The sequence below is a fragment of the Eretmochelys imbricata genome, chromosome 8, assembly GCF_965152235.1.
Source record: "Eretmochelys imbricata isolate rEreImb1 chromosome 8, rEreImb1.hap1, whole genome shotgun sequence".
Lineage (NCBI taxonomy): Eukaryota > Metazoa > Chordata > Testudines > Cheloniidae > Eretmochelys > Eretmochelys imbricata.
The window spans coordinates 87,425,761-87,451,180 of NC_135579.1; the positions used below are offsets into that span (position 1 = coordinate 87,425,761).

Sequence of the window (25,420 nt, forward strand, 5' to 3'; positions counted from 1 at the left end):
TTAGGACGGAAGAATCCCATGCACCGCTACAGACTAGGGACCGAATGGCTCGGCAGCAGTTCTGCAGAAAAGGACCTAGGGGTTACAGTGGACGAGAAGCTGGATATGAGTCAACAGTGTGCCCTTGTTGCCAAGAAGGCCAATGGCATTTTGGGATGTATAAGTAGGGGCATTGCCAGCAGATCGAGGGACATGATCGTTCCCCTCTATTCAACACTGGTGAGGCCTCATCTGGAGTAGTGTGTCCAGTTTTGGGCCCCACACTACAAGAAGGATGTGGAAAAATTGGAAAGAGTTCAGCGGAGGGCAACAAAAATGATTAGGGGACTGGAACACATGACTGATGAGGAGAGGCTGAGGGAACTGGGGATGTTTAGTCTGCGGAAGAGAAGAATGAGGGGGGATTTGATAGCTGCTTTCAACTACCTGAAAGGGGGTTCCAAAGAGGATGGCTCTAGACTGTTCTCAGTGGTAGCAGATGACAGAACAAGGAGTAATGGTCTCAAGTTGCAGTGGGGGAGATTTAGGTTGGATATTAGGAAAAACTTTTTCACTAGGAGGGTGGTGAAACACTGGAATGCGTTACCTAGGGAGGTGATGGAATCTCCTTCCTTAGAAGTTTTTAAGGTCAGGCTTGACAAAGCCCTGGCTGGAATGATTTAATTGGGGATTGGTCCTGCTTTGAGCAGGGGGTTGGACTAGATGACCTCCTGAGGTCCCTTCCAACCCTGATAGTCTATGATTCTATGTGAAGAGCGAGGTCCACCAGAGGCCTTGGGGTCCCCTAGGTGAGACCCCCAACCCAGATCTAAGGCATCTGACACCAAGGTGAGCGAGGGCTGAGGGCTGGCAAAAGGCACCCCTGCGCAAACCATTCAAGGGTCTAGCCACCATAGGAGAGAGTCCAGTACGTGCCCCGCCTGGGTTACGAGCCTGTCCAACACATCTCTGGCTGGTCGGTACACCGACGCCAGCCAAGACTGGAGTGGGCACAGCCTGAACCTGTAATGGTGCACCACGTATGTGCAGGAGGCCATGTGTCCCAGCAGCTTTAGACAGTTTCTTGCTGACGTCGTGGGGAGCCGTCTGAGGCTCTGTGTGATGTCCTGAAGTGAGTGAAACCTGGCCTCCGGGAGGTACGCCCTGGCTTGGGTAGAGTCCAGGACTGCGCCTATGAACTCTAATCTCTGCACCAGGGACAGAGTAGATTTCTCCTCGTTCAGGAGGAGACCTAAGTCGAGGAAGGTCCTCCTTATAAACTCGACCTGAGCCTCCACCTGGGCTCTTGAGCGACCTTTGATCAGCCAGTCGTCGAGGTATGGAAAGACCTGTATCTGGCGCTTGCACAGGAACGCTGCACGACTGCCATGCATTTTGTGAATTCTTGGGGGGCAGTCAACAGTCTGAACGGGAGGACGGCAAACTGGTAGTGGTCTCTGTTCACCACGAACCTGAGGTAGCGTCTGAGGTGTGGGACTATTGCGATATGAAAATATGCATCCTTCAAGTCGAGGGTGGTGTACCAGTCTCCTGGATCCAGTGAGGGGATAATGGAGGTTAGTGAGACCATGCAAAACTTGAGTTTCTTTACATATTTGTTGAGCTGTCGCAGGTCCTGTATGGGTCTGAGGCCCCCCCCCCTTGGCCTTCGGTATGAGGAAATACCAGGAGTAGAAACCCTTGCCCCTTAGCTCTTGAGGAACCTCCTCCACTGCCCCTTCCGAGAGGAGGGACTGAACCTCCTGAATTAGAAGTTGCTTGTGAGAGGGGTCCCTGAAGAGGGACAGGGAAAGGGGTGGGGGGGGGGGGAAGGAGGGTACAGAATTGGATGGAATATCCCCTCTCTACTGTGCGGAGCACCCATTGGTCTGAAGTAATTCGAGACCAGGGACTGTAGAAGGGGGATAGACGGGACGAAAAAGTAAGATGGGAAGGATCCAAAGGTCGTACTGGCAAGCCATCCTCGACCATACCCTCAAAAGGGTGGTCTAGAGCTCGGTGGGGACCTGGGCTGGCCCAAGCTTTGTCCAGAGGGAGGGCGTTGCCTCCTCCGAGTGCTCCTGTTCCGCCTATGTGGAGCGTCCTGGTGGTTTTGGGGTTGGTAAGGATGAGGGACAGGTTGAGGCCTAAAATGTCTGCGCTGGGTAGCAGACGTGTGAAGCCCCAGCAAACAAAGGGTAGCCCTCGAGTCCTTCAAGCTCTGAAGTCTCTTATCCATCTTCTCTGAGAAGAGAGCTACACCCTCTAAGGGAAGGTCTTGAATGGTCTGCTGGACCTTGTGGGGAAAACCAGAGACCTGTAGCCAGGAGCCTCTCCTCATAACTACCCCTGTGGCCAAAGTATGGGAGGCCGCGTCCAAGGCTGCTTGCAAAGACGCTCGGGAGACCAGTTTCCCCTCCACGAGCGCAGAGAGCGCCCCTCGAGCTTCCTGGGACAGAAGTTCTGTAAACTTAGCCATAGACGAGCAAGTGCTATGCCCGTAGTGGCTTATTATGGCCTGCTGGTTGTCTATACGAAGTTGCAGGCCTCCTGTCGAGTAGACCTTCCAACCAAACAGGTCCAGTTTCTTGGCATCCCTGTTTTTAGGGGTGGATACTTGAAACCCTTGACGTTCTCTCTGATTGGCCACGTAGACCACCAAAGAGTCCGGAGGAGGGTGGGTGTAAAGATGTTCATACCCTCTAGAGGGAACAAAGTAGCGGCGCTCGGATTTCTTGGCTGTAGGTGCCAGAGAAGCAGGAGTTTGCCACAAGTTCTTAGATGTTTCGGTTATCGACTAGATAAATGGCAGTGCAACCCTGGATGGGCTGGAGGGAGCCAGGATGTCTACGACAGGGTCTAAATCCGCTTCCACGTCCTCTGCCTGAATCCTCAGGCTTTGGGCGGCCCGCCTCAAAAGCTGTTGAAGAACCCGGTTGTCCTCCAAAGCTGGGGCCGTCGAAGTCCCCGCAACCGCTTCATCGGGTGAGGACGAGGAAGAGAGAACGGGGTGGGCCCAGTTCACTGCCTTCGGCCCCCCTGGGGTCCCTCAGCATGCGGTACTTGGGCTGTTGAGCCAGTACCGATGAAGAACTCTGCGCTGCAGCCAGTGCCGGGGCAGATAATCCTGTGGGACCGAGACCGTTTGGGTTGGTAGGAATGGAGCTGAGGCTTCCACAGGTGCCCTCACCTGGAGAGCCAGTGCCGGAGCTGGCTGAGGTATCGGTGCCGAAACCATGTGAGTCGGTGGGGCCATTCCGCCTGAGGGCACCGTCGTCACAGGCGGTGCCGGCGCTGACTGTGGCAGGAACGACACCGAGGACACCAACACCGTTCTGGAGTGCGGATCATGGACTTGACCCTGGCTCTGATGGTACATCCATGGTGTCCAGAAGGGCCATTGAGTTGCCACTGTTGCTGCCACGGCGCTGGGTATGGTTGGTGACTGCACCGGGACCTGGACCTTCTGCTCTGCGATCTGCTAGATTGAGCTGAGTCCACCTCCGACTCCGAGGTGTCCGAATAAGAAGACCACAGAGGAGCAGTCCCCTGTGTCGCCAACGAACAATGACTCGCTTCCAGGGAGCAGTGTGCTTCCTGCGTCTGTGTAGGCGGTGCCAGGGATGGAGACCGACAGGCCATCATGGTTGGCTTTCCCCTGGAGTGGAACAGTGGGTGTGCGGTCGCCGGAGATTTGTCCCTCCTTTGTGGGGAGGTCGGCACTGGGAGGCACATCAGGTCCGTTGCCGCCTTGAACACCTCCGGCGTCGATGGTGGTTGTATGTCCATCAGATGGTCCGGGGACCGAGGAGGGTTCGGACTCAACTGGACCCTGGCCGGCGCAGGAGTCGACGAAACCCTGGGCGGAAGTGAGGCGGAGGCAGTCTGTCCCGAGCCACTCGCGGACAGCGACGGCCCCTTAGGTTTCAAGGGGGGTGATCAGTCCCTCACCAGCCTCTTCTTCTTTACTGGCACCGGAGATGGAGAACAGTGCCGAACTGAGGCCGACGCCGTATGACCCGAATAGTGGGGGTGCCAGTGGGCTTTAGAGTCCTTAGTCGGCCTGTTTTGCGCGCCGTTGGCGCTGGAGCACTGTGCACCAAAGAGGACGTGCTCGGTGCTGGTCGTTGGGTCCCGGGTCAGATTGCGGTCTCAGAGCTGCCTCCATGAGCGGGAGTTTTAGTCTCTGCTCTCTGTCCTTAAGGGTTCTTGGGTGGAAATCCTTGCAAATGCGGCACTTGTCCTTTTGGTGAGTCTCACCAAGGCACCGCAGGCAAGACGAGTGAGGATCACTCTTGGGCATAAACTTTCCATAGGACTCGCAGAGTTTAAACCCCAGAGACCTGGACTACCCCCGAAGGGGAAACGAACTATCTAACAAACCACTACTAACTGTATGAAAAAGTATAACTATAGAGAATAACTATTGAACTACGTACAGTAAGAAGAAAGACACTGCTAAGGTGCTTGCTGTAAGAGCGAGCAAAGTTCCAGCTAGCAGTCACGGGCGGTAAGAAGGAACTGAGAGGGTGGGGGGTCGGCGGGGCCCGATATTCGGCACCGTGAAGGCACCACTCCAGGGGGTGCCCAGGCCAACCCTACGAACGCTGCTTGGGGAAAAATCTTCCGGCTGGCATGCACGCGGCGTGCACACAGCTGCTTGGAATGGACATGAACAATCACTTGAAGAAGAACCTTAATTCATGTTGTCTCCTGCCATGTGTATGCATTATGATAGAGTATTTAGTTACACTATTATATCCTGTCTTTTTCCATGGGACTCCTACTTCATTCAGTGCACAGGATGGATGATGATAAATTAATGAGAAGCTATTCAATAGTTTTTCTCCTCATTCTTCAGTTTGTGGCCTACGTACTATTCAAACCCTACTCTGAATATAGAATTATTAATTTTCTCGTGGGTTTTTCTGTGGCACTGTGAAGGAATTGACTTATTGTGGCCTGGTGCAGGTGTAGCAGGCGTTCCTCTTTCTGGGCAGACCCTGCAGATAACTGCTCCAGCCCTGCAATGGTCTGCCCCCTCTTGTGACTCAGCCCTCCATCCAGGTCACATATTTATGTCTGCCCTTTTTGGGATATATAAAGAATCCAGCAATAGACAGACCTATAGTCAGGCGAAGGGCTCCAGAACTCACCTGAGTCGAGGTTTCAGGGTCTTGACTCTTCTTTGACTTCAAGGCCTTCTCTTGTCCAAATTCCCCCATATGAAGAACAGGCACCTGCCCTCTCCTAGGGTTCCAATTCCAGGTGCAATAGTAGGCAGCTAAATTATGCACCCAAAATGCTATACTGCTGGTTCCCTGGATCACTTCCTGCTAGTCCCCCCTTTCCCAGTACATAGTCACTAAAAAACTGAAATCAGAGGTAACGTCTCAGACCTTCTGCATGTCCTTTCTCTTTGGGTTTGGCAAAGTCACCACAGCCAGAAAGCTCAGGCAGCTGGATCACCTGCAGTGCTTCTTTCCAGGAGCTGCATGTGAAGGTTGTATCATAGTGCAGTCATATTGTATCATAGTCAAGATTGTATCATAGTGCAGTCATAAGGGGGGGCAAATTTAGGTTTCACAGACAACATTAATTCTGGCACTTCCTAACTTTTGGGTGCTTAACTTAGGAACCTTAATAATGTTCTTTTAATGTATTTTTTGTGTAATTTCCTATGTTTTTAAAAAGAAAATTGAAAAATCAGAAATTCCATCATTTGCTATTATATTGAAACCCACATAGTTCATCAGTGGGGTTGGAACCATTCGGTTCTCCACACAGACCTCTGCCGCTGGAGCTAACAGAGTAAATGACGATAAAAGTAAGGGATCCACCTGGAGTGCTGTCCTCATAGAGGATGACAGACACACTTTGCCTGTGGGTTTGACATGTATTCGCTGAGAGCGGAGGAATGGTGAGACTCAGAAAACTTGCATTCTTCACCAGGTTCTGGAGGAGAGTGTTCTGTAGTGGTCGCAGATCCTTCTGCCTGTCTCTTCCCCATCCCTGGCTCCTTGTCCCAGCCCCATTCTTCTTCCCTACATAGTCTCAGTCTCCATTCCTCAACCTTCTCATCTCAGTCTCTGTGCCTAGCCAGTCTTAGTCTTCCACTCCAAGTTGCCTGTTTGAGTCCTAATTCCACCTCCTCCATTCCTAGTTTCTCTTGTTTCCACCCCAGCCCAACATCTTGTCCTCTGTCTCCTGGCCCAACCAGTTCCACCTAGCTCCTTGTTTGATCTGTCTAATCTGTTACCAGTTCCCAGTCTCTCACTCTAGGTTCTTCATTCCATCTCAGTCTCCCACCCCAGCCCTGCCTGGCTCCTTGTCCCAGTCTCCTATCTCTGTTCCTTTTCCCATTTTTTTTCCCCAGCCAGTCCCCGTGCTCCCCAGCTCCTTGTTAAACGTCTCCGTTCCCCCCACTAATTTTTTATCCCAGTCTCACTCCAGCTCCTCTGCAGATCTCAATGGTATACACTCCAGCATTCTGGGGCCCATTTTGTTCCTCAGCACCTTTCAGTCTCCTCCATCACCAGCTCCCAATCCCGGTCTCCTTGCTCAACCAGCTCTATTCTCCCATCTGGCTCCCAGTCCCACTCTCCTTGCTCAGCCAGTCCCATCTTCCCTTCCTGCTTGGACTCTCAATCCCAGTCTCCATCCTCCCCCAACTTCCAGTCACAGTTTCTCTCTTCCCCTCCTCTCCAGTCCCAATCTCATTAGGCTCCCTGACCCATCCTTTCCCTCCCACTAGTCCAGCTCTTGTCCCTTCTCATTCCAGTTAGGTTCCCTCCTCCATGCTATCTGGGTGTCAGCAGGGAGATCACTGAGAGCACCTCAGATACCGGCTACATTTCCTAACCCTGCAGCAGCCAGGGGTGGCAATTACAGGAAAAATCTGGCTTCACCCCCATATCCTGGGGCAGGAGGAAGCATGCCCAGTCACTTTGTGGGGAAGAGTGTACAGAAAACTGAACTGATCACTCTGAGGAACTCTCTACTGAGCTGGTGTGAACTGAGATTTTTTCAAGGGCTTGTTACATTTTAGCCAAATCTGGGTGGATGTTCACAGGAACAGCCAACGGCCAACCCTTTGCCAAATTTCAAGTCTTTGCTCCAAAGCATGAAGGCATTAGAGCTTCTTAAAGAAAAGGTCACCGTAATTTTTTTAACATAGAGAAAACCACATTGTTTTGTCAGACTTCATTCTTGGAAATGACTGATGTTAGGGGGCTTTTTCCTTCACCCGCTTACTTCCCTCGTTCTTCTCGCATAAACAGAGAGCAACAATACCCGAAGTCCAAAGGTGCAAACAATTCGATGTTTATTGGGGTGAACTTCCAGCAAGCATGATTCCAGTTTCCTTCCTTAGTATCCTCCTTCCCAGCTCTGACACCACAGAGCCTTACACCTGTGTCCCTGTTCCCATTCCTGCCCTTAGCCAAACATGATTCCAATTTCCCCACTCCCATTCCCTGTTCCCATTTCCCCCTTTAGCAAAACATGATTCCAATTTCCTTACTCCCATTCCCTCTTCCCATCTCCCCCACCCACACACCCACCCACTCATTCACTTCCTGATTGACTGCAGACTATATAGTAAAACTTGAGTTCTGCTTTGCTATACCTTAACCAATCATTTTCCTGAAATTTAACTCACCAATCCTAACCTATTGTAACATGATTATGTAACCAATTATATCCCACCACCTTAATTAGTTTACACCCAGCAAAATTAATTATACAGCAGACGGGAACACTCACAGAACCAGACAGAGATTATGCAGACAAACAATAGAAAAGTGGGAACTATAATGACAAAACAATACAGAAGTGAGGATTTCACATCCCAGCTATTGATAAGTGAGTTCTTGCCAGACAGATGCTATCTTGCCAGACAGATGCTATCAAACTAAGTTTCCTTTTACATTTTCTCGGCACTTCCCTTTCTCTGGAGGTGATAGGCACTATCAGGACAGGATTGTATTCCTAACAGCCCAATAGCACCTTATTTCAATGTGACTAGTTTGGAATGTGGGGATGTGACCTTTCACTTCCCAGCTTATGGTTGCGTCTGTTGCTTAGCCAAAGGCCTTAATCTAAGAACAGGGCCTCAGACTGTCATAGTAAGAGAAGGACCATTCACTGGCAGACAGTGATTTTGATTCTTTCTTTTATACCTCTAACTAGCCAAGTGATAAGAATACACCTAAATTCTTCGAGTACAGGCCTTTACCGACAGGCCTGAATATCTATATCCTAACAACTGACATTCCCCCCCCAAATTAGCCTGAGGCAGATACCAGACATGGAAATCTTCAGCCCAAATGGTTAAAGTTTTTGTCAAAGTTGATAATCAACTGAAAACATGATCTTATAGTGGGAAGTGTCAGGCAACCTTAATAACATGCAGTGCTATGAGCTTTCCCTACAATACTGACTCTTTACGTTCATTGTTTCTAATAAAACTACAGAAATACTGATTCACAGGTGCTTTTATCTTCATGTTTTTTCTCTGCATTTTTAGAAGGGCACCCAAGAACTCCTGAAGTATCTGAGAAGCAAAATCCAAGGTACAGGATTACTTTGCAATATATGTTGAAAGAAGAGACTTTTTTTTTTTTTTTTAAACTGTTGTGGCTTCAAATGCATTAGAACTTAGAACAGTTGCCCTGGTTATCTTGTCCAATTCTCCTAATATGATTAGCAGTGCTCTTTTTCCACAACAATTTGCTGTTATAATTTAACACTGATGTTCCTTTTCTCATTTTCACAGAGGATGACACAAATTTGACTATATCCAAATAATAAGAATTTGTTCTGGGGTATTTAGAATAATGATAATTTAAATTGCTTTCCTCTTGTGGCCGTATGAGTTTATGGCCTCTAAACTCTGCATAAGGAATTAAGATTCTTCTGAACCTCCTAGTTACCTACATCCTGCAGTTCACCATTTTTAAGATCCTTCATCTGCCCAGTGGTTTGATCGTACAGTGTGAAATGCTGATCCTCTATTTGAGTGTTAATTGTACTAGCAAAATAACATTACCCGGGGATTACAAATTTAAACTGCCCAAGGTAGGTGTCTGTGTAGGTGAGTCTGCCTTAAATAATCTTTTATGACATGAGGACTTATTTTAGCTAATTAAGAACATAAACGGTATTTTTGGATTGCCTGAAACGAGAAGGGAAAAAATAGATTATGATAAATGTTGTTCAAATCCATCTGAACTGGCTTCTCCCCATTTAGTAGTTTATTTCCATTAACAATGTTGTGGCTAACATAAAAATCTTAAACTAGTGAATTAGATTGAATGTTTCAGGAGAGTTATTTCTCTGGAAGCCAGTTTGATATTTTAGTGGGGTACTTTCCCCTTATCTTGAATAGAGAAAACTGATTTGATCTTGGAAGATATAGATGCTACATTTGAATATAGCCTCTACTACTCTGGATAGGAGAGTCAAAAAGCTATGTAATAGTATGAAAGAACCTGGATAAAATTTTCAAAAGCACCTAAGTGAAAAATAAGAAAATTTTCTTATTGGGGGGGATGGGAACCTAGCCCTAGCCCACCCCACTGCCTATGCTTGTTTCTGCTCTTTTCAAGAGAGAAAAACAATGAACCTTTCCACCCTATCCAGAATTTCTCAGGATCTTTCATTTAAATATCTCTGTTATAAAGCTAATGGAAAAAATATGGTGGTATGCCTGAAAACAAATTAAATTTTCTAGTTATTTGGTTTATATGGTAAATAGATATATATAAATAAATTACTTCATACACTTAAGAATTTAGAGAAACTTTCTCTATTTAATGTAGAAGGGGCCTTGGTAGCATATAGCCTGAGCATAGCTGTTTGAATACACATACTCAGGACCATTTTTCCTTCTAGTATAATACCTTTCACTGACTATGTATGGCTGATTTATTCCTTTTTATAATGTGTTTATCTCTTTGCACCAGAAGATGGCAGTATTAAACAATCAGTTCAGTGCCTTGTACAGGGTTGCACATGGCTTTTGAAATGTCAGGTTCTTCAATATTGTCCTGAAAAATTAAATCCTAGTACTAACTGCGTAAAGTGAGTATGGATATAAGTAGTTTATCAGACTCACTTAGTTTATATAGAGACACTAGGGTGTAGATGATAAAGTTATACTTACACTTATTGCAATATCTAAGTATGAGATCTGAGAGCTAGATAAACTGATGACTGCAGCAGTCCTGTTCCATAGAAATTTGGCTTGAAAAATAATGCATTTTGTTGTTTTTGACCCCTTTGTAGTAAAAGCATGACTGGATGTGTTAATCTATATCTGCTCCCATACATTTTTTCATAAGTGGTGCTTAAAATCTGTATAGTTTCCTTTTTTAGTGGAAATTAGGTTTAGAATATAGTTGTATTTTCTGACAGATTCTTACACTAACCCACGGGTACATTGAGTCTTAAAGCCTGTTGCTGCAGCTCCATACGTGCACAGTTACAGATTTGGATTCTTTAATCCTCTGGATTTACTAGAGAGATACATTCCAGACTGTTCTCTAACCACTGACACCATTTTCCTCAAGATGACAGATAACAAACAGTAGGAATTCTAGAGAGAGGGGTACTACATGTGTGCTTATACGAGTGTTAACATTTATTAAACGCTGGTTTTTTGGGGGTTTTTTTGGTTTTTTTTACATGTATGGTTATGTTTTCTCTAGACGATACAACTAGCCTGAATGAGGGGTCTCCTGTGACAGCCATGACTCTTCCAAGTGAGTCAAGGATTAACATTCATGCCATAACTGCATTAAAAGTATTAGAATATAGGTATGTGTTTCACAAGGCTATCTATTTGTAGAACTGTAAGAATACTTTCTTGTTTTACATTTCCTTTGTTTTCAGACTCTCAGTGCTTGAGCTGGTCAAAATATTTTTGATGAAACTTTTTTCTGTCAAAAAACATTGTTTTGTCAAAACTGAAACATTTTGTGGAAATGTATCAGTTCGGAAAAAAAATTCATCAAGAAGATTTCTTAGGTCAAGACAGCCAGAGTCCCAGGCACTCATTCAGAACTGCCCAGTGATTAGGACACACACCTAGGAAGTGTGGGTATGTCTACACTGCAATTAGACACCCATGGTTGGCCCATGTTAGCTGACAGGCTCGTGGTGCTCAGGCTGCAGGGCTGTTTAATTGCGGTGTAGACGTTTTTGGCTTGGGCTGCAGCCTGAGCTCTAGGACTCTCCCACCTTGCAGGTCCTAGAGCCCAGTCTCCATCCAGAGCCTGGGACATCTACACTTCAGTTAAATAGCCCTTTAGCCCAAGTCTTGTGAGCCTGAGTCAGCTGTCGCAGGCAGCCATGGGTTTTTAATTGCAGTGTAGACATACCCTGGGAGACCAAAGTTCAAGTCCCTGCTCCAAAGCAGGCAGGACTTGAGCCTCGATCACTCACATCCCAGGTAAGGGCCCTGGCCACCACTCTATTGTCTATTTTGGTGTGTGTGTCTCTCTCTGTCTCTCACACAGGTTTTTTTGTGAAAAATTCAGGTTTCATTTTCGTTCCAGCTGGGAATGAAAATAAATTCCAAAACCTCTAACATTTTTGCAAGGCAGAATTCTTGTTTTCTGGTCAGCCCTATATGGTGTGCCAGCCCTATATGGTGCATCCCAGACATGCGGAGATCCTAAACTCTTGCACATCCTGGTATTGCTTCTGTATCTTTTTATTTTGCGTGCCCTGTAACCAGCATGGTAGAGTTTCTTTAAAGCTCACTGAAATGTTAATGCATCAGACACTTTTAGCACCTGTTATCAGATCTCAAGTGTTTTAGAAACATGAAGAAATTACCCTCCCAAAACCCCTTTGTGGTTTGTAAGGAATCTCTTCAACTACTTTTGGAAATGGAAGCAATGCTTCACAGGTTAGGCGACGAAGTGGGAAAAAAATACCACATCCATTGGAAGCTGCAGGTGTGTGCACAATGTAATTATTGGAGCTGGAATAGGACCAGAACAATAGGGTTAATGCCCTTTTTCTAATGAAAAGTGCCATGGGATCTTTAATTACCACAAATGTTCAGAAATTCAGCTTTATTTCTCATCTGAAAGATAACAACTCTAGCATCAGGGACCCTGTGGCACTATACTGGGGCATTGGTTGTGAGGTAAGAGTGACACCTCGGTAGTCCCAGCATCTTTTCCTCCAGCACTTACATGTTTGAGGTATTGATCTGGCCTAAGACTGCTTATCTTTTAAGGTCTGACAACAGGTCAGGATCACAGCATGAGGTGATAAAATTGCCTATGCACGAGGTACCATGGCACCATGTTCTGATAGCCTTTGGGTTAAGCGGAATTCAAAAACATCCACATTTCAGTACATTTTTCTGTTGATTATCTTCTAAAAGAGGAAGAATGTCCAGTTAATGAAGAGAGAATAATTGACATGTTCATGTTACTCTGCTAAATAAGATGCTTTTTGTTTAGTGAGAAACGAGCAGCTGTGATTCCTGATGAAATATTTAATGCAGTCGGAAGCAATTCGGTCACTACTGTAAACTTCAGCAAGAATCAGCTGAATGAAATTCCAAAAAGGTACAGTTGCTCCTTGGTAGATGTCATTCCATATCCTAATAATTCTTTTCTCTCTTTGTCCCTCTGCAATGTATTAAAATGTTGTGTTTTTAACCTTGTTGCCAAGAATATTTACTCCATATCTTAATTTCTACTTCAAGATGTATTTTATGTTATGATGCTATGAATAAGGGAATTGCACCTTTTCTTAAAAAGGACTTTGCTTATTCCGAGTAGCGTGCAGGTATTTGACCTAGATGCTAATTGTAGGTGAAAGAAGCATAGCTAGGAGAGTAATACTTTCATTACCCACATGCGTGTGTGTGTGTTTTTATTTTTTTGCTTTGCTAAGTGTTGTTGAAACAAATGAGGGGATACTTCAGTGACACTTCACATAATAAAAATACAGTACAGCCAGTTGACCAGTTTGTTGAATCTGTAGGATTGTTCATTGTTATCACCACAAAGTGGTTCACCTTTTCCTATCCAAAGAAATAATTTGTGTGGATCCAGTGCTTTGAGAGCTGACAGCTGTGTGCTATAGATGAGGTCCAACTTAAAATGCAACTTTTGCAGGTACTCCAGTTTAGTGTTTCCTGCAAGCATAAATAATTTCAACATTTCCCCCCTTCAGTGATAGTCTGGCAGACTCTCCAAGCATGAAACCACTAGTACTGTAGCACTAGATATTATTGGGCTTCATTCTACCTCAATGGAAGTCCATGCAAAGCATTGCAATAACTTTAGTGGGAGCAACACAGTCTTTTAATTGTAAAGCACTTAAGAGTGTGCTGTACTAGATAAAAAGGAAGATATGATCCCTGCCCCAAGGAGATGACAGACTAAACAGACGACATAAGAATGCGCTTAATTCTAATTTATTTAATAGCACAGTGATATCTTTTTTACAACATGAGTTACTGCTTGTGGGCCTCAAGAAAGAAGTGAGTTTTCAGGAGGGATTTGAATTAAGATATTCTAACCTGATGCTGAACAGGGGAGCTGAGAGCTACTGAAATTGACTCCCCTATCTGGCACAATATCCTTGTGGCTCAAGCTAGGAGCCACAGATCAGAACTGCCAAGCTATCATCCATGCAGTGAGGCAGAGATGAACAGTCAGGAAGAGAGCCCACCCAAGGGAAGGAGGAGCCACAATCCTGATTAGGGCTACAGTAAAATAAAAAATATTATCTGGTAAGAAGAACACCTATCCTTGCATTCTGACAAACAGAGTATATAAGCTGCAGTACCTAGACACCCAAAAATGTGAACGAAATAACATTCGCTCTTGGTTCTATATGTTAGCTAGTTTCTTGCTGTTATACTGTATTTTGCATACATACCACAGTTTTGATCTTGCAGTCCTTATTCAAACAAAAATTATCTTAAATGGGAATATCACTTGAGTAGAAGCTGTTGAATTGAGCGCTGCATGAATGCTTATAAACTCTTCTGGGAAGGGACCATCTATTCATATGTTTGTACAGCCCTAGCACAATAAGGCTGTGATCCTAACTGGGGTCTCGAAGCAACACTGTAATATAAATATATAATAATCATATATGCCTGCATGTCTGTACATAGACCTGTTATTTATTTGTATTGCACTAGTGCCCAGGAGCCATTATAATGGACGAGGACTCCATTGTACTAGGCTCTGAACAAAAACAAATACAACTGATAGGGACAGTCATTTTGTTCTATTTCCTAAACGAAACTGTCTCTTCAATGCAAGTGTATTCCTAGAATTCTGTAGAAAAATCAGTTCATTAAACCAGTGTTTGTGTCTGTGTGTAAACAGCCCCATTTGTTTAGTCACTGTATTAAAGATTGCGGGAGGAAGGGGTAGGTGAACCATGTATGTGAATAGCTGCTTGACAGGAAGGAATTTCAGGAGAAATCACAATTTGGAGAGATGAATACTCTGCATGTTAATTACCTTCCTTATTGGTTAAAGTAAGGCCTTAATCTGTAGGATTTCAATTAACTTCATGAACTTCCAAATAGTTCACATCAATGTCCAAAATTATCTCAGCACACTGCTTACAAGAGGAACAAATACAATGTTCTCTGTAATTCACAATAATGATTCAATGAAAGACTGGAATTTAATTTCAACATTGAAACAAGCTATTGCATTTCATTGTGGCTAATAAGAAGAGTGACTCTTCGGTGCCTTTTTAGTAAAACAGCATTTACAGTGTGGAAGTTAACCGTGAAAGTCCAGTCTGTTTTTGCCACAGCTTTCTGAAATATTTTGTTTCCTGACTGCACTTTAATAGTAAACCCTGACATTTGGATGAGTGAGGGCAACCTTAGAAAGTTAACTGTGGGCTTTTGTCTTGGCTTTAAAATATAAGCCTCAAGGACAGTCCACTTGCATAAGTGCATCTCCCATTATTTTCCTCCTGCCAACACTGCCACTGAAATCCCAAAGAGCACAGAAAATACCTGATGTATCAATGAAAGTTCCATAAAAAGAAAGTTGATTTTTATAAATTACACACACAATAAAAAGGGAGGTTTCAGAGTAGCAGCCATGTTAGTCTGTATTCGCAAAAAGAAAAGGAGTACTTGTGGCACCTTAGACCCTAACAAATTTATTTGAGCATAAGCTTTCGTGAGCTACATGCTCAAATAAATTTGTTAGTCTCTAAGGTGCCACAAGTACTCCTTTTCTTTTTAATAAAAAGGGAGATGTTTTACTCAAGTAAGAAACTTTATTTGTAATGGGTTGCAGGATTGTGGAGCTGAAAGAATCAGTCTGTGATGTCAATCTTGGCTTCAATAAGCTCTCCTCCATTTCCCTGGAGCTCTGTGTACTTCATAAATTGACACACTTGGATATCAGGTTTGTGATGTTTTGCTGGACTTCCTTTTAGAGTAATTTCTTTTCATGCCTTTTTAAACCATCTCTTGGTACAGTATTGCAGTACTGCAATAATCTTTAATTTTCCTAATTGTTTCTTTGATGGTTGAACAGTTGGCAGGCTTGGAGTTGGATGGTGATCAGGTAGCCTAAACCTAATCATTGAAAATTGATCAAGTGGGCAAGCTCTAAGTAAATAAGACGTGATCTGTCTGAAATGCTCTGCATCAGGGATGTAAAGGCTCTCATGAAGTTTAAGTGACTCTGAGAAAAGAGCCTTAAGGGCAGTTGTGACAGCAGTACCAAACAGTTATTCTCTCTGAGCATTACTCCTGGGACAATTCTGCGGCACTGCGTACTCGCAGAAAACACTCCTCTTGCAGAATTCCTGTGCTTCCCTGCAGAAAACAGCAGGGAAGCAAAGGGAAGCCATGTGGGGGTGCGACCATGGGTGCAGTTTTTTGAGGGGGGGATTGCCCCCCCAGCAGAGGCGAGGCGTGGGGGAACACACAGGGTTACATGCCACTGGCTCCCCCTCCCCCCATTTCTACAAGCGCAGAGCTGCCCAGCTGAAGGAGGCTGTGTGGGCTCCTCTGACTCTGCAGCTGATCGCTGCCTCCTGGGTTCTAGTGCCAGTCAAGCTCTTCCTTGCTAGGAGCCTTCCTCTTTTCTCTGCAACGGTGAGTGCCTGTGGTGGGGTGGGGGAAATGAGGGAAGGGGGGGTGAGAGGGTGGGGGTAAGAGGCAGTGGGGAAGGAAGGGCGGGGTGGAATAGGACAGGGGGAGGGGAATGTGGGAGTGAGGCATAGGTGCTGGAACTAGCAGTGCGGGGGTGCTGCCACATCCCCTGGCTTGAAGTGGTTTCCATTATATACAGGCTTTACAGCTTGGTTCAATGGCTTTCAGCACCCCTGGAGTGAGGGGAGGAGGATGAGGCATGGGGTAGTGGGGGAGGGAGATGAGATGGGGAAGAAAAGGTGATAGGGAAATCACGGGGGGAAGTGGGAGCCCAGCATGCAGAGTCCCCTGAGCAGCAGCTGGGGCTCCCCCATTAAGCAGGCCCATCGAACCCTCACCCTGACAAGCCCCACCCCCCTACACCTGGATCCCTCCTGACAAGCTCCACCCCCCAGACATCCACCCTACTGAGCCTCAACCAGCTACACCTTGACCCCCATCCCATCAACCCCACTCCTCCAGCATTCAGATCCTCCTCTGAGCTCCCCACAGCAACACCCCTCCCCCCCTCCCCCGCTGAGCTCCAACCACCTTCACCTGGATCCCTTGCAGACTCCCATTGCCCCTGCACCTGGAACCCCTCCTCCCAACAAGCCCCTTTGCAGCCATATCTACCACTGAACCGCCCGCATCCAGATTTCCCCCACAGAAACTTCTCACCCCACACCTGGATCCCCCCATGATAAGCCCGTCCACCCTTGGATTCTGCTGGGCTGAGCCTGCCCATTCACACCTGGTGCACCTGGCACAGAAGGGGCTGGGCACCAGGATGTTTCTGGGGCAGGCCCGACCCTTGCACTGTGTCAGGGTTGGGTGTAGCCTCACTGCCAGGTCCCTGTACCTGGGGAGGTGGGAGCTTCAAGGTGATCTCCCACCTCAATGCAACCACTGGCCTGTGCTCCGCACTGCCATGCTGGAGCCACATTTATTTATTGACAAGTAAAATTTGCAGAATTTTAAAATATTCTGGGCAAAATTTTTATTTTTTTGGTGCAGAATTCCCTCAGGACTAGAGATTAATAAGCTTGGAGTGTGTCCTTGGGCAACTATATTTGTAGTGGCTTCAGTAACTTCCAGTAGGCTCCTTATTGTTATTCAGATGGATACATTTAATCTCCATAACTTCTCAGGGTGTTCATTCAAGGTGGTAGAATTGTCATTGGCACTTATTACCAGGGTATAGGGCAAAGTGAAAAGTAGCCAGACACAGCAGCTTGCATTGGCTTAGTTAAATTAAAACAAGTTGGCTTAAATGTATGTGCTGCTGAAGAGGGAGGAAGAGTTAGACTGCAAGTTGCAGGGATGGGTAAGACCATGTGAGGTGGCTGATGGTGAGGGAACCAGGCTGAGTGCCCCAGGAAGGGAGTGAGGGCAGATTGGTTACTCTAAGACTGTGAAACATTTAATGGCCCTCAGTGATTGGTCCCCCTTACTTGAGTACTATATATGAAATGGCCCATTTTTTTCTCCTCAACCCCCCTTTCTCTTCTCATTTAAGAAGCTCCTGAAAACCTTTTAAGAAAGAGGGTGGATTTGGGCAATGTCATTGTATGTATGTTCTATGTTAGAGGTGGGGTGGGGGATGCCAGCTCTTTGCACACTTTGACTGAAATGTTCTGAACTGTAACTACATATGGTTTTAGTCCATAAGTTCCTTGGGGGGTTCTTTATAGGTCACACTGACCATTGTACAGTGCTGGGTACACCTTACGGTACTATATAAATGCTATATTGAAATTATGGCGGTGACCTGATTACAATCAAATGCTAAAGAAAGAAAGATTTCAATGCCCATCTGTACTGACTGTGGTTTTGGCATACCCACAAGGCAGTTGACTGGTTTAGCATGTTGTTAGTAACATCAGCTCAAGGACAGACTAGCAAATTTTGCTTTCTGGAAAACCTTAAATTTGCTAAAGATTAGTAAATGCTGCTTTTCTTTGTTTACAATTCAGAAATAACTTTTTGACATCTTTACCTGAGGAAATGGAAGCTCTGATAAGACTGCAAATAATAAATCTTTGCTTTAATAGGTAAGTACCCTTGCAGATAGACCTGTTAACATATATGAGAATTAGTCAAAGACCATCATGTGGTAATCCTCTTTGTGTTTTTGAAGCAATGTGCATGGGAGAATAAAAAAGGCAATGCTTCTCCCTCCTCAGTACTACTGAGCCTGTTCATATTAGGGTTCTGATTCTGCTAGTGGAGAAGTTTTGTTTCCAAGTCACTAATGAAAACAATGGTGAATAATTTGAGATGTTAGTTACCTCCTTTCATTGTTTTTTTCAGTGAGAAAAACACCTTTTTCCTGCTTTCCCAGCCTCAGTAATGTTCAATGTTTAAATGTTCAAAGCATTCTGCAAATATGTTAACTAAGGAACGGGGTTGCATGTCTTATTTAAGCAAGTGCAAGTGTTCTTTTCTTCCATCTGCTGATAATTAACACAGGAATATTCTGTCACTGATGCTGGGATGGGGGGCACCTGATAGGAAAAATACTCTGTACTTGTGATTTTTTTTTTTTTTTTTAAAGGGTGTCTGTGGGTATTTTTGAGGGTTTCCTGCCCAGTCACTGGCTTCATCCTGTTTCAGTGATAGACATTTCTTGTAAAATCCTGGCCCTACTGAAGTCAATGGAGGTTTTGACAATAGGGCCAGAATTTCACACTTCATATTTTACCAGCGATAAAGGTTTCCAGACCTGGGCTATCTACCAAAGCCTTTCATTTTCTTGACTCATAATGAGCTTGCATCTCCCAGTTTTAGTTAGTGGTGCCTCATAGTTTTAGGGAGAAACTACTTATCATGATTTGGAGCAGGCTTGAACATTTGGCACCATTGCCAACGAGAACTTTTCAGGGCAAACTGCTTCTTACCAAGTGTAAACACAAACTCCTGCCCGGCTTGTTGTCTGTTTGGCAGGAAACAATGTGTGAAAGTATAGATTTTGATTCCTTTCACAAACGGCATTGCTTGGTGCTGGTTAGTTTAATATAATTTTCAGCCCATTTAAAAAAGGGTCAGTTTTACAAGAAAATATAAATTGTCCCTTGTGCCTGTTCCAGGTTTTTTCATTGAAACCATATGTCAATTTGCTTGAATGTATCAAAGTCGACACTTTGCTGGATCAGGCCCTATGTGAACAGTGTGTAAGGGAACTTTCTTCAGTAGCTGATACATACCCGGTACTAGGCTGTCATTCATAGAGATGCTAGCTTTCTCTGCCTATGCTGGTGCCAATTGGGGCCAAACTTTTAAAGCAGTTTACAAAGCACAATGGGATTTATCGGCATATACTCTTTTGCATGCACCATATGGTGCTTATTTTTCAAAGAACTTATTGCTGCAGCAAATGGCTGGTGCTTGCAGGGAGCAATATATGTCACTGGTTTCCTGAGACATAGTTGTTATTTAGTAATAATCAGAGCTAGTTTTATATTTATAATAGTGATTTAAATAGATTCTGATTCATATTTATTCCCTTTCTAATTCCCATCTCATTTGAATGCTGCAGAGAATGGCAGGCCCCTCCTGCCTTTGCTAGTGATTCCTTCCTCCAGGAGTCACAGCAATACATGTGGCTAAACCCAGTGGCTGGCTCCATTGCTCCAATCAAGCTGTTTGTTTCCAAAAAGCTATGCTTAAAGTTTTTTAAAAAACAGTCTCTCCCAAAGCACCCCCCCCGCCCCTTGTCTCTGGCCACCCTGGCTGCAGTGAGACTCTTGAAAATGTTGCCATTAAAAGAGCAGAATAAAAACTGTGAGTGGGAAGAAAGAGACCCCTCCCCCCCCTAAAAAGCACCCCCATTGTGAACTCTGATTAGGTCTGTAACATCTTAGTGTTTTCCAGCAAGAAAAAAAATGAATAGAATTCTGTGGAGTGGAAGTAATTTTCCTTTCACTAAGACAATCAACAGCATTCTGTTTAACACAGGATTGTTATAATTGCGTTTTTGTTTTTTTTAATGACTAAGTGAAGATCCGTTTTGGTTTTAAGCAGTATTGAAGGTTCTTCCTGTATTAATATTTAAAAGGAAAACACTCTTTTTGGAACTAAATCTTGCCTGTGTCTTAATTAATGAAAACAAGCTGTGAAAATGGGGTGATTTAGTTTTTTGCCAAATCACTGGGTGCTATGCATTATGCTAGAAATACAGCTGTTAGTATTTAGCAGTACAAGTAACAAAGCTTCTACTTAATTTCTTTGTGCCATGGACCAGAAACATGGTGTCTGTAAATGCAGGGCTCTTGTTTTAGTATAGAAAGTGGTCATAAGTATGGTGGGATTTGGGGTGGGTGGTTGTTGGTATCTGAATGGTGACAATTTTTCATTGGTATAAAACAAGCAGGGTTAAGGTTGGGGAATGTAATGAATATGTTTACAGGAACTGTTAGCTCAGACTGTAGGAGGAATATGTCCAGCTGACATCATTGCTGTGTTCAGTTTTACAAAATGAGTGCTGCCGGCCTTTTGTTCTCTGTCACATGAGCACTGAGCAGTCATCATGAAAATTATATTCTGCTTTTATGTTTGTCAAGTAGACTAATCAGTATTACTGCCACCCTCCCAAAAATGCACCTTTAATGAGTGATTATTATTAAACAAACTCAGTTAAATCTAGTCTTTCACCTCACTGTTATTTGTTTTAAGAAAATGAGTACTTGTGGCACCTTAGAGACTAACCAGTTTATTTGAGCATAAGCTTTCGTGAGCTACACTGTAGCTCATGAAAGCTTATGCGCAAATAAATTTGTTAGTCTCTAAGGTGCCACAAGTACTCCTTTTCTTTTTGCGAATACAGACTAACACGGCTGTTACTCTGAAACCTGTTACCTGTTTTGTTATCCATTTTGTATGTCTGTGTTTCTGATTTGATTCCTTAAGTGAATTTATTTTCATTTTTTGGTAGGTTTAAAATATTTCCCAGTGTTCTTTATCGCATCCCAACACTTGAAACTATCCTACTCAGTAACAATCAGGTTGGATCCATCGACCCTCTGCAAATAAGGAAGATGGACAAGCTTGGCACCTTAGACCTTCAGAATAATGACCTCCTTCAAGTGCCACCAGAACTTGGAAACTGCGTAAATCTTAGGTGACTTTTTTTTTAAAACTGCACAATAACTTTTGATTTTGATGACTGTTTTTTAGGCCTTTTTTTTTAGTTACAAGGAAAATGGTAGAGTAACCGTGTACTTGTATGTTGGTCTAAATTCATAAAATGCCTGACCTCTAGTCATCAACTGTGAAGCAGCTACAGTTTTTTCATAGTTTCTCCGACTAATTGAGACTAGAGGCAATTTTTGGTTCATGATTTTATTTATCTATTTATTAAACAGAGTAACATGAAAATTATACTTCACATTAGAGGCTAACTCACATTACATAGGGGTATCTGAATGTGGCGTTTGGCCTCGAGCATCAAACTTGGCAGTTAGTCCAACTTTAATAAACCCACAAATTTAAGAAAATTTAGAATTTAGCTGCTGGTCTGTTCTTAACTTGCCTTATCTTTACTTACTTCAGGGATTGTTCATAACAGAGACTCATGTATAATACCCCATTTATTGACATTTGTCCCATGGCTATTTGTTAAAAGACTCACAGTAAGCTGCCCAAAGAGTCTGCACCAAGACTGGTATTTAATATATTGATCAGTGATCAGGAAGGGGGGTGTTAGTAAAGTGGCATCATTTGCAAAGGACGCAATATTTAGAGTAGACGATTGGAAAAGCCACTGAGGAATTTCATAACAAAGATAGGTGAATGGGCAATGTGATGGCAGATGAATACAGCGGTGACATCTGTATGATAACCCATATTGGAAGGAATAATTTGAACTCCTCAACTACATTCGTAGGTTCTAAATTACTTTGAGCATTCAGGAGAAAGATCTGGGTATAATTGTATAAGCTCCATGAAAATCTCTGCTCATTGTGCTTCAGCACACCCCCCCCCCCCCAAAAAAAAATGTTAAGGTGCATAAAGAATGTGATAGAAAATAACACTGAAAAATTATATGAGCACTTTATAAATTAATTTTAGGTCCTCACCTGGCATACTCTGTTCAGTCCTGCTTGCTCAATCTCAATGTTTATACTAGAGACAAGTCGTTCAGAGATGGGGATTGCAAATTATTAGCGGCATAACAAGGCTTCCTCATTAGGAGAGAATGAAAGATTTGGGACCATTCTGGTTTAGAGAAGAGAGATTTAAAAAAAAAAAAAAAGTCAAAAAATGATTGTTACAGAGAAGGTAAATTGAGAGCAAATATGTATTTTTTTCCACAATACAAGATCGGGGGGAGGTGATTAAAGTGGAAGGTAACAAATTTACATTGATAAAAGGAAATGTATGTACACACTAGAGCTGGTCAGGAATTTTTCTACAGAACAGTTTTTGTCAGAAAATGCCAGTTAGTTGAAACCAAAGCTTTTCATGGGAAAGGATGGTTTCAATGAAACTTTCATTGGGAAGGTTTTTAGGTCCAGGGTGCAGGAAGTGAAAAAGAGAGGCCAGTGGTTAGAGCACTCATCTGAGATGGAGGGCATATGCCTGGTTGTGGGAGACCCTAGGTCTCCTCCATGCCAGGTGAGTGCTTTAACCCCCTGGTTAGATTCAGTAGATAACCATTTTGAGAATATAAGCTCTCAAGGTTCAGGGAATAATCCAACCCCTACATGAAAGGGTTGGGATAGAAACTTGCTCTAGGGGCTGGTCATTTCACCACTGTGATGTTACTGGAGTTGACAAAGACAAGAAACTAGACTAAATGGATCACTGGTCTGGCAAGTCCTGTGTTCCTTCTTGGAATTTATTAAATAAAATTTAATTTTTAAAATTAAGGTTTTGAAGTCGTACAGGGACAAATAACTTCTTCAATAACCGCTCTTCAGCCTATCACTAGCTTTACCAATTTAAACCATTTTTGTGAATGAAATGGAAATCTCAAGTGGGCAGACAGCTTGTAAACCAAGCTTCGGTTCAGCATTGTTTAAAATGGCCAAGTTATGAACCCTCGCACTACTTTTCCCAACAGAAATAGCAGTTGTTCTCTTACCATAGTGGCATAAGTGGGAACCACCTGCGGCAGAACTGATGTGGCTTGAGAAGAGGTGCTGAGTCACCCAAATTTCTCAGAGTAAACAGCATACTTGTTTTTCTGACTCAGGATTTTACAAGTGACTTTGTTTTAGATTTATTGGATAATCACATTTTCAAGAACATGAATGTATGGGCTATGAGACTCTTGCAGACTTATGGAGTGTAATTTTCTAGTGAACTCTAAAACTAGCCTATGTAGCGCTGACAAATGCTGTTCATGATTAGAATTTGAATATGTTAGTTAACACAATAAAAATACATCTTTTTTCCCTATTTATACATGGCCTAAGGATCTGACTTGTTCAGACGCAGATCCTAGGTGATGGGGAAGGCTTGATATATGGGAATGTGCTCTGGTGACGGGACTTAAAGGGCCAGTGACTTGTGCTTACCTGAGAGCCTGTGCATAACAACTAAGTTGGGAAAAGGCAACATTGCCATTTAGCATAGCTCAATGCTACAACCAGTTATTCACGTTGATTTTATCATTTATTTTAATAAGCTCTTTTCCCCATCCTGCCCAGTGGCTTGGGGTTTTACTGAAAAAGTGTATGTTCCCCTAAATGTACAGTATTGCAGGGCACGTGTATATTATGCACATATAACTATCCATCACTACATATGTTGGCATACTGTTAGCACTTGAATTATGCCAATATGAAATAGAGTAGCAGAAATTCATAACATAGTATTACTATTTCATCTTTAAGCAGGATTCTTTTATTTTTCTAAAGAGCCATAAGTGCATAATGTATGAATGTGCTGGCACAAGCAAAAGCACTGACAGTAATCATTTTTATTTCTGTACTTCCCCAGGACACTTCTGCTAGAAGGAAATCCATTCCGTACTCCTCGAGCAGCGATTTTGGCAAAAGGAACAGCTGCTGTACTAGAATACCTAAAAAGTCGAATTCCTACTTGATCAGAGTACACTTATTCTTTTGTTAGGCTTATGGATCAAAATACAAGCAAGATTTTTACCATCAGAAACCCAAAGGCCATACACCATTTTAACTGACTTCCTTCCTGTTTGTCAACTATTGACTGCTTTTTCTCTGCATGTTCCCCCCACCCCCAAAAAAAAAAAAAGAAAAAAGCCCATCCGTAAAATCTCACAGATTTTCTTCCAGAGTTGCACAGATCAACATTTCAATTGAAAATACTACAATGCTAATTTTCTTTATTTGTAATGTAGTGATTTCATTGGATACTACCATTAATAAAGGCAATTTTTTTTTTTTTACAATTCAGTTTAAAAAATATGAATTAATTTTAAGAACACTAAAGGGGTTGCATAAAAGGTAAAAAGTAAACTTTCTGATTTTCTTAGGTTTGTATTGTCCATAGCTGTGAGACCAAATGCTTTATAGCAGGTGAGCTCTTAATCAAATAGGTAAGTGTTTCACACTGTCTGCCGACTGTTAAATGCCTGAAACCTTAAATAACACAGCAATGCTATAATAATAATGGTAACGATACAATATGAACTGTGCTACAAAGAGTGTTGAAGAATGTGTTTACAAAAGTGATTAACTTCTACTTGTTCGAATAGTAATAAATAAATATTTCCTGTTGGGTGTAAACCATTACCTTTGTTTAGTTTAATGTACCAGTCAAGCTCTCTAGCTCAATAACATTTAGATATGCTTGCCATATTACATACAAATGTGTTTGTTCATCCTGGAAATGGCACCTTAAGATGCATCAACACTGGTGATAAATTTGTAGGGGGATATGTGTGTCAGATCTGAACTGCAATGTAAATGTATATACATTGCTCTTTTTTAGGCTTTTATATGCAACAAATTGTAGCCTAAATCAAAATTGGTCCCATGGTGGTTTGCAATGACTTTTCTTTGAACACTTCACTTCCAAACTGTATTGAAGACTGATAGCTGCCACGTTTTTAAGGCCATATTTTCAAGGGAATTCAGTATTGTACTGGAGGTCAGATGGCTTTTAATTCTTACAGACTAAACTACAGAACATACATTAGGAATGGGTGAACATCTCTACCTACCTTGGCTTGCAAAAGTAATTTTTCCAAGCCTTTTTCTTCTAATTGCAACCCATTTCCCCCGCCGCCCTGATTGAACTTAAAAGAAAATGAGATCTTATACCTAAAGAGAATCCTGTGCTGATTATTAGGAATAGAAAAGC

At 43.4% G+C, this 25,420-nt stretch overlaps 1 protein-coding gene across 1 annotated transcript in view; it reads left to right on the top strand.

Moving 5' to 3' along the window:
• LRRC40 (leucine rich repeat containing 40) overlaps positions 1 to 24,851 on the top strand; it is a 39,422-nt gene extending 14,571 nt beyond the window's left edge. The window contains exons 9-15 of the mRNA XM_077824977.1: positions 8,507 to 8,552; positions 10,689 to 10,797; positions 12,459 to 12,566; positions 15,288 to 15,398; positions 18,109 to 18,186; positions 21,066 to 21,251; positions 24,077 to 24,851. Of these exons, the coding sequence (XP_077681103.1) occupies positions 8,507 to 8,552; positions 10,689 to 10,797; positions 12,459 to 12,566; positions 15,288 to 15,398; positions 18,109 to 18,186; positions 21,066 to 21,251; positions 24,077 to 24,182 (744 nt within the window). The 3' untranslated portion in view covers positions 24,183 to 24,851. The remainder of the gene's footprint in view (positions 1 to 8,506; positions 8,553 to 10,688; positions 10,798 to 12,458; positions 12,567 to 15,287; positions 15,399 to 18,108; positions 18,187 to 21,065; positions 21,252 to 24,076) is intronic.
• The last annotated feature ends 569 nt before the right edge of the window (positions 24,852 to 25,420 follow it).